Source organism: Gastrolobium bilobum, unplaced genomic scaffold (genome assembly GCF_033153095.1).
Source record: "Gastrolobium bilobum isolate Gb01-03AN ecotype WA unplaced genomic scaffold, APGP_CSIRO_Gbil_v1 utg41031, whole genome shotgun sequence".
Lineage (NCBI taxonomy): Eukaryota > Viridiplantae > Streptophyta > Magnoliopsida > Fabales > Fabaceae > Gastrolobium > Gastrolobium bilobum.
Window position 1 is genome coordinate 126,483 of NW_026895403.1, and position 10,056 is coordinate 136,538.

At 35.7% G+C, this 10,056-nt stretch overlaps 1 protein-coding gene across 1 annotated transcript; it reads left to right on the forward strand.

The window, feature by feature from the left end:
- The first annotated feature begins 4,890 nt into the window (after positions 1–4,890).
- LOC133309618 (cytochrome B5-like protein) lies at positions 4,891–8,465 on the forward strand. The gene is made up of 6 exons (XM_061510416.1): positions 4,891–4,991; positions 5,117–5,243; positions 5,361–5,401; positions 6,242–6,319; positions 6,515–6,606; positions 8,147–8,465. The coding sequence occupies exons 2-6, from the start codon at positions 5,162–5,164 to the stop codon at positions 8,211–8,213; spliced, it is 360 nt and encodes a 119-aa protein (XP_061366400.1). The 5' UTR covers positions 4,891–4,991; positions 5,117–5,161; the 3' UTR covers positions 8,214–8,465.
- The last annotated feature ends 1,591 nt before the right edge of the window (positions 8,466–10,056 follow it).

Genomic DNA, 10,056 nt, shown 5'->3' on the forward strand with positions numbered 1-10,056 from the left:
AGGCAATGTGGGCTGTTTCCTTCTTTGATATATCAATTCAGGTGTTACAATCTTCCGTATCTCTTGTGTACTTGATGTATCAGTCATAGGAGGATCAGACATAGACACATTAGGAACAGGAACAAGAGGAAGTGACACTGACACAGGTGAAGGAGTAGACACTGAAGTTTCAAAGAAGGAAGGTGATGAGTCTTCTGGTGAATCATTCTCCCCCTGAAGATGAGGACCTTGGAAAAAGGACTCAGATTCCTGAAATGTAACATCCATAGAAACAAAAAACTTCCGACTTCCAGGGTGATAACACTTGTAGCCCTTCTTATCAGGAGCATATCCAAGGAAGACACATTTAAGAGCCCTAGGATCCAACTTACTGCGATGCTGTTTATGAATATGAACAAAGACAACACACCCAAACACTCGAGGAGGAAGACTTTGCAAAGTTGGAATAGAAGGAAAAAAAGAAGTCATGGAGTGAATAGGACTTACATGATCGAGGACCCGAGTGGGTAGACGATTGATCAAGAATGCTGCAGTAAGAATGGCATCTCCCCAATAGCATTTGGGTACATGTGTTTGAAACAATAAGGCACGAGCAACTTCAAGAAGGTGACGATTTTTTCTTTCAGCAACCCCATTTTGTTGAGGGGTGTCTACACATGTAAGTTCATGAATCATACCTTGATTTTGTATAAATTGTGAAAAAGAGTGATTGACATATTCAGTACCATTATCTGTCCTTAGTCTTTTGATTTTTTTACAAAATTGAGTCTCAATCATTTTATAAAATTGAAAGAACAGTTTTGGTACCTCAGACTTTTCATGCATTAAGTAAACCCAAGTTACACGAGTGCAATCATCAATAAAAGAAACAAACCATTTATTTCCAGAAGAATGTGGGACCTTAGAAGGACCCCAAACATCAGAATGAATAAGATCAAAAGGTTCAACACTTTTAGTAATACTAGAAGGGAAAGACACACGATGGTGCTTAGCAAACTCACAAACATCACAATGATAAGACTCAACAGACTTAGACAAAAACAAAGACGGAAATAAAGACTTGAGTAAACTAAATGGAGGATGTCCCAAGCGCTTATGATGAAGCCAAATCAGAGAATCAGCAGTTGACTGGCCATGTGACAGTAAGATGTGATCCTTAACATGAGTTGCAGGAGATTGTGACACCAGATAATACAGCCCACCTTGCTCTTTAGCACCCCCAATCGTCTTCCCTGTGGCGAGATCCTGAAAAACACAGTGAGTAGGAAAGAAGGTTACAGTGCAATTTAAATCTTTTGTGATTTTATGAATAGAAAGAAGATTAGTAGAAAGTTTAGGGACATGAAGAGCATCTTTGAGATGTAAGGAAGGCTGTAATTTTATGTTACCAGAACCCGCAACTGATGTATGGGAGCCATCAGCTACGGCTATCGTATGAGTGCCAATGGTAGGGTTATAAGAAACAAATGGGTCAGCACAACAAGCCATATGATCAGTAGCACCAGAATCAACAACCCAAGAATGTTTAAAATCAATACATGAAGTAAGAAAAGAAGAAATTTTGGAGCTCATACCAGTCATAGCCAAATCACTAGTACCAGATGGCTTACTCAGAGAATCAAGTATGGTTCGAAGTCGTTCCAACTCATCTGGACGAAATGCAGGTTGGGTCTCATTAGGTGTAGGAGCTATATCAGAAGAAGTAAAATGCGCTTGACCACGCAACCTTGCCATCTTTTCTAAGACAGTTTGTTTTCCATGGAGGCGATAGCATAGATCCTTGATATGACCTGTTCTTTTACAATAAGAACACCAGCGATCATCTTTCTTAGGTCTAGAAGATGCTCCATCAGAATATTTTGGAAAGGAACTCCTGTAAGTAGAACCATCCTTTTTTGTTGAAATCATAGCAGACCCATCAGTGGGTTTAGAAGCAGCACCATCTTTTGATGATAACATGACAGATTTATCAGGGTTCATCATAACACCCCGACGATTCTCCTCTCCCCGAACAGTATTGAAAACAGCAGAAAGGGATGGAAAAGTTTCTTTGCCAAGTATCTGAACCCGAATAGGATCATACTCGGAATTCAAACCAGCAAGAAAATCAAAAATACGCTCATTTTCCACCTCCTTGGCTAAAGCAGTAGCATCTGCAGTACATTTCATCTTCAAACTCTGAAATTGATCAAGTTCAGTCCATAACTCCTTCAAGGTGCCATAGTACTCAGTCACTGATAAAGAATCTTGTTTTGTAGTGAATATTTTATTGCGCAATTCATAGCGCGCAGCCATATCCTGTTTCAAGGAATAAGTGGAGCGGACAGTTTCCCAAATCTCCATAGCAGAAGACAAGAACATACAATGACGACCCACTTCAGGAGTCATCGAATTCCACAACCAAGTCATGATAAGAGAATCCTCATTATCCCAAACAGCAAAATCGGGATCCGTGGCAGCAGGAGCAGGGCCATCAAGATGAGCAATCTTATTGCGACTCTTGATGGTAGTACGAATGAACTGAGACCATGACAAATAATTTGATCCGTCAAATCGATAACTCTGATGTAGACTTGGAAGATCATTGTGACCAAGAGGGGTCACCACAGATGAGGTAGAATTTTTTTCAGATAAGTTTAGAGTTGAATCACCATCGGAAGCGGCCATACTGCAAAACAACTCAAGGAATAGTACAAAGAAGCCAAAAAATCACGAAAAATTACCAAACGAGGTCCGATCAAAGAAGTGAGCACAGATCCAGAACGAGCTTGGAGAGTCGATCAAGACTGCACCGGTCCGCAGCCAATAGCAACCGTCACGCGCTGTCACGCGCCGGTGAAGCTGGCGGCGCGTGGGATTCACGCGCAGAGAAAGAAGCGGCGCGTGGAGGCGCGTCCGACGTCCGATCTGGCTGGGTTTTTCAGGCGAAGGTCGTCCAAGGGTTGCGATCCTATCTGGGGCTGATCGGAGTTGAATGGCCGTCAGAAAGAAGGTCAATCGCGATGAACAGTGTTCTTAGATAGTGAAACACGCTTTCTGTTTGTTGAACGGTTCAGTTTGGGGTCTTGTTATTGAGGAAGCAGTGATCTCTCGGTCCAAGAGGTCCCCGGAAAATTTTTCCGGTGGCGGCTGATGGCAGCGAGAGATGGAAAAACAAAAAAAGGTTTCGTAGGCGCGGAAGCAAAGCCCTCAAGATCGAGAGCTCTGATACCAACTTGAAAAAGGGTATTCTGATATATTTGAGAATTGTAAATAATGTGTACAAGGGGTTCTCTATTTATAGAGAGTATTTGACCTACTTTTAACCTAAAGGCTTTGGCCCAATACAACAAAGGGCTTGGCCCAATACAACAATAAACGACTAAATAAAAACTAAATCAATATTATTTACAACAGTGCATGCATACACAAGATCACAACGATACCCTTCGAAATGTTGGATATGACTCATACTTCGCATGCTGACGAAAACTCTTTTCGTTTGCGATTTGTGTGATTGTCGATTTCCAATACCAATTGCATAAATTTTTCGTCCTATCTATCTAGTACATATTACACCAACTTATATTATATCACATGAAGTTACGTGGCATCAAAAATGAAAAAATTGCTAAGAAAATGAAGGTATAAATTCTAATATGTTAGTTCATAAATTATAATTTAGTTGGTGTAGTATCTAACTTTATCCCTTCATACTTATGTTACCAATTCTGAGCCTTCCTAGTTCTTATAAAGCTGAAGAGATGGGTAGTTTCAAGTTCTAATATTTCTTTTTTCCCATTGTTTCTACTTTCCTTTATTGTTGCATAATGTATATAATTTTCTTTTTCTGAAGAATACCTTTTTCTGGGTACATTTCTGAAGAATACTTTACTTCAATTGCAGGAAAATATACAAACCTTTATTCTGTATTAAAAAAATCTAAAACGAAAGGATGAGATAGAAACCGAATCAGATAGGGCGAATGTTGCTTTTAGTCTTAATCTTGGCATCAATTCAGACTGTTATTTATTATTTTTTTGAGAAAATTAAATACTTTTTTTTATTCTACGATTTGCTTTGTTAGTCAATTTTATTTACATCTAACTGTTTACATAATTAATAAATGGAAAAATATTTTTTACGAGAATTCAATTCTCATGTTCCGACTCTTCAATTTGCGTGCAAAACTTTTTTTTTTTGTAATAAATGTGGGGCCCACCACTAGTTGAGTCACAACATGAGAATTTAATTCTCATGCAACATCAGAAAATCAAACCCCATTGAGAAAAAACATTTTCTTATGTTGCATGAGAATTTGTGACCCTTTAATTAACGTGCAAAGCTTTTTTTTTTCTTATTTTATTTTTTAATAAATATGGGATCCACCACTAGTTGAGTCACAACATGAGAAGAAACTTTAGACCGTAATATATATTAAATGGAATATCAAATCGTAAATTACTATATGATTGTATAACCAGAAAACTTGACCTACTTATCTGAATCTGACATTAACTTAAATGATAATGTACCCTATTTTGTAATTGGGAAAAGTGTTTTTTCGAGACAAAGTTATTTTTGGTGAATTTAAAAGACGTTATTTTGGGTTAAAAATAAAACAATTAAAATAATAAAGATTAATATAATCCTTCAAAGTATAATTATAAAAAATACCCTTTTTAAATTTAAAATGATGTCGTTTTGGTCTTACAGAAAATAAATTATCTCCTGAAAACACACTAAACCCTTAGTAATTTATGGTTATGAGATTATCGTCTCAATTTGGGCCACTTTGGGCCAATCTTATTTTGGGCCGCTTGAAGAAGGCAGTCGAATTTGCAGATTGAAGCCTCAACCCAATTACTGGCCCAAAACCTATCATCTCTCTCTCTCTCTCTGTGCTTGGAACTTGATTGTGTTCTTACTTGTCTTGACTCGCGGCTTTTTCACCATTGGAGAGTGGTGACATTTTCGTACATTCTTTGTGTTGGATGTTTGTAACTTGATTGGTGAGTGGTGACTGGAACATGCTTGTATTCTTGTGTTTCTATCTCTCCAAAGGTGCTTGGAACATGTTGTGAATATGAAATTGAACACTCCTTAATATGATTTGCATACCCTTTTGTTTTTTTAGCTGTTACAGATTGGATTAACAACCAAAGTCGCCGAATTTCGCAAAATGTTATTGGTGGTTGTACTCGCATTGCTTCTGGGTTTCCTCGTGGCTTTTGTTCTTATGACCCCACGACACCGCAAAACTGGTACTTTTTTTTTTACTCCTTTTATTATTATATTGTATATGATATTATCTATCTATGCTTTTGAATTTTTGCTATTTATGTATGTGTTTTTATATGATTTCTTTGCACCCTTCTCAGGGTATGAGGGAAAAGCTCAGTTCAACTTAAACAATGATAAGGTATTCATTATAGCTTAGTTTGGTACTATGAATTCTGCTATTACATAGGTGAAAGAATCATTATGTTGAATTGAGTGATTTCTATTTGTGTTTCTATTTTCCTTTACCGAGGAAGAGCAAAAGCCTCTCTGGCTTTGTTCAAATACATTTCGGATCTTGGTGAAACCAACAAGTTAAATGTTTTAATGTCTTGGTTTATGTTCTTCACGCAATTAGTGAGATAAATTTCTGAAGATTTGGTGTTGTTTGAGTGTTTTGTCCTTACCCCAAATGAAGAAAACGTATGTTAATGATATGGCTTGATTGATTTCTGGAAGACTTCATACTTATTTGAGTTGGGAACAACAGAAAAGCAAAGGTGTAACATTTAGGAGGCTATTAAATCAGCTTTTATCATAGTGTGATTGTCTGAGTAAGGATCAGGGTTTTATCATTTTGTGCTTTGGGTTGAAATTTTGAAATTCAGGGCTATTCTTCAGAACCTTGCTTATTGAGTGGAACCACCATCTTTTCTGCTTACAATTTGCCTTATGAAAGATTGGACCCACTTAGCATTTAGAAGGAAAACTATCATTCTTTTTTCTTATATTATTTGAGCCTGAAGTTAGTTTGGTAAGATGGAGTTACACTTACCTTAAGCTTCATTTCAAACACTGACAGTGAATAATTTGATTGGACAGGAAGTAAATGTGTGTATGGGTCGGGCGCAAAATTGCTTGTGAACAAAATATGTCGACTTTACCAATTTATAGGGGATGGTTGCTCAAACATAATTTTGCGTGAGTGATAACTTTATTATTGAATTTTTATCATGTTTTCTATACTGTATTTTGCTTGTAGGCATCAAAATCCTACAGTAGAACTGAAGTGTCATTGCATAACAAGAGAACAGATTGTTGGATAATCATCGAGAACAAGGTATGATCTTTTATTGCTGTTTAATATGATGCACCTTGTGAATGCACTACTTATTTGGTTTAAAACCAAATAGTATGTCCATATCAAGTCTTCTGTTCACCATTCGATCCTATCTGTGCTACAGTATTTGCTGTTGGTATGATTTCCCATTTTACCACTATAATTTACATTTCTTGGGCTTTCATCCCACTGTAGGTATATGATGTTACCTCATATGTGGAGGAACATCCAGGTGGTGATGCCATTCTAGCACATGCTGGAGATGATTCAACTGAAGGTTTTTTTGGGTATGCATTCTTTCTTTTTTACGCATTGCTTGTCTGTTATGTAGATACTTTTCTGGATTCATCTCCTTTGTATATTTGTTTTCCTACTGAAAATTTGTCTCATTTTTCCCAATAAAAGATTTCTTGCTTTTCTCTTGATATGTACCTGGATTAAGCATGTTCACCGTGTTCTTATAGGTTAACTGTTTAGACTTAACCAACCAAGGTTCGAGTAGAAGGTTCCCGTGACTATTTTTCTCATGAACTACTGATGTTACTCTCTTTTTCTAGATATAAATAAGGGTTTTGGGGGAACTGGAAGGAAGAGTCAGAAGCATAAAGTTTCTAACATTGCCACGAATGCTTTTGAATAAACATGAAGAGTTAAATTCCTATTATGTGGGCTGCAAATTAATTATTCCAAAAGTTTATGCTGTTAGATGAAAGCGCAGTAATGATTTTATATCTAACAATAGCATAATAACATGACCTGACCTTAAATTCTCATCTTGTCACATTATTTCAATATATTACAATGATCTTTGTAGACTCTGTTGAAGGTTATCTGGCCATACATAATATATTGGTTTTCACTTGATAAAAAATGAATGATGCGATGCTATATGACTACAACTATGAGCTAAGCATCCTTTGAGCGTCATTATAATTTATAACCCCTTCAGATGATGTATCAAATTCAACAGTAACATCTTCCTTCTCATCCAAAATAAGCACTTCATGTGTTCTCTTTCACATGCTCTACCAGCCAAACTAGTAAAAAGCTTCTAAATTTTATGGTCAGTATGCTGCTATCAGCTGTATTTTCTATCATACAATTTTAGTGTTAGTTAATTTAGCTCCTAATTTCACGGAGATTAGTTAGAACGTTGATACAGTTAGTAACTGTCTCAACTCCTAATATGTAAAGAACCTTGAGGTCACCACCCCAAAAGCTAGCTCAAGGGGTGGGAGTGCCCAAGGCCTTATAAAGGCCATATTAGTTGCCCATCCAATCAATGTGGGACTATATATCTCAACACGCCCCCTCACGCAAGAGCCTTTTTAGGCTAGAAGCGTGGAATTGCACAGGCCCAATTTTTTGTTTACCTTTTGTGCTATTTTTATTTATTTTAATTCCACTTTAAAGCGGGGGACGGTGAGGCTCTGATACCATGTAAAGAACCTTGAGGTCACCACCCCAAAAGCTAGCTCAAGGGGTGGGAGTGCCCAAGGCCTTATAAAGGCCATATTAGTTGCTCATCCAATCAATGTGGGACTATATATCTCAACAGTTGCTTTTCCCAGGACATAGATGCAATATGATACATAACTTATAACACAACACTTTATTAAGTTGAACTTCCAACATTAATCGTATGTCAGTTTCAAAACTAGGGAAAAGTGAGAGACCCCTCTTTAACAAAGCTTGATCCCTTGCTTGATCATTTCTCCATTTGTTTTCTCTGTACTTGCTTTGGCAGTAAAGTCCATAAAAACCTTTTTTTTTATTTTACTATCATCTTGTCATCCTCTTCCGTCACTTTTTACTTTCACATTGCAGGCCACAGCATGCCACTCGAGTCTTTGACATGATTGAAGACTTCTACATTGGAGATTTGGAGCATTAGCTAAATCTGTGGTTTCTGGTTTCTAACGTTCAAGATATATGTGATTTGAGAACTTCAATATTCTATTGCTTGTTACCTCCACAATGTTGCACTCCTCATTTATCTTCACTAGATAATAATTATGGTGTTACTAATCATTTATCCCAAGGTTTGTCTTTTTAAATATATTTTAACTACATGAATTTAAATGTCTGAAAATATAGCTAAAGATGCTCATGACAACAGCTGCGGCTATAAGCCAGTGTGCTTACTTTTGGCCTTTTAACAACTTACAACTTTTAAGAATGTAGTGTGAAGCTACTCCTGGGATGCTCTGTCACTGAAACCATTGTAGAATCAACCTATTAGTTACAATGGTAACATACTAACCATCTTTGCTTGCTTGATTCAAGAAACACAACTTGTTGTAAGAGAGTATCACTTCATTCGGGCATTTCATCGATCAAATACACGATATCTCAAGATTGGTTCCCATAAACCCACAAATGTAAATCATATGTAAATATAGGAAAAAAATATTTTTATTTTTGCTACAGAGAAAACTTATCTCTCACACTTACTTAAAAGTGAGTTGCCTCTAGGGGTGTTAACGGGTTAAGTCGAGTCGAGCTTTGATCTTAAAAGGTTAAGCCTGTGTTTAAATGTGTCACTCTGACTAAGTCTGTTACCTGTTATAAATATAACTATCTGTCTATAGCCTGACTTATTTACAAAATATAAAAGTCTGGTTTAGTCTGTTAGCCTATTTAAAAAAATAAGACAACAAAAATTTATCCAAACAGAATATACAATCAACAACAGTAGTAATTCCATAAATATTCATAAATTCAATGTATATCCAATCAACATAATATAGAACAAAATCATTCAAAAAGTCTATTTAGCCAATAAAATGGGATGAAATGGATTGAGGAGAAAGAGATGGCTTTTACAAGTAGTATAAAAAATATAAAACAAAAAAAATAAAATAATATACTAGGCCAGTCTGAGAGGCTCTAAGGCCGGGCTTTTGAATTAGAGCTTGAGATCTTTTTATTAAACGAGCTTTTATACAAGTTCAAGTTTGGTGCCAACAACCAAATTTAGACATGTAACCTTCACGAGTCGAGCCAAAAAGCCCCTGAAAGACCCCTGGTTCGTTTAGCACCCCTAGTTGCCTCCATTGTAAAAAGAAAAGAGAAAAAGTATTAGTGGAATTCACTTATTTTTATGTGAGTGTGACAGAGAAGTGAGTTATTGAATAAGTCAACCCATACAAGCTCAAGTGGGTTAGAGCCGGGCAAAAAGCCAATAAAATCCTTTGAGTTGGGCAACCCATGAGCCTTTAAAAAAATATCATATATATTATATGTTTTTTCTTTACATAAATTGATGTAAAAATAAATAGTTTTGAATATATTTTATCCAATTCAATGTATTATATTTGACTTATGAATTTTCATCTTAAAAAAATAATGTGAACTCATATAATATAAATGGTCCATAAAATAAAATTATCACACACATAATTTATAATGATTAAATAAATAATATAATGAAATGTTAGTATAAATAATTAAATAATTTTATATGTATTATTTGATTGTTATTTTTGTTGCGACAATTGTAGGTACCTTTAGCAATTTTAGCAGCTAAATGGAAAAAAAAATCTTAATCCGATCTACATTTATGCTCTTTACTTAATTATGTTTTTTCACTTTGCCTCTGCTGTGATTTATGAATTTAATATTTTATCATTGACTATCATTTTTTCGCCGTTTTAAAAGGGAGTGTTATACTATTTTTAATTACAAATCAAACAATAAAAGTATAAATTAAATAATAAAACATATAAAATAGGTAG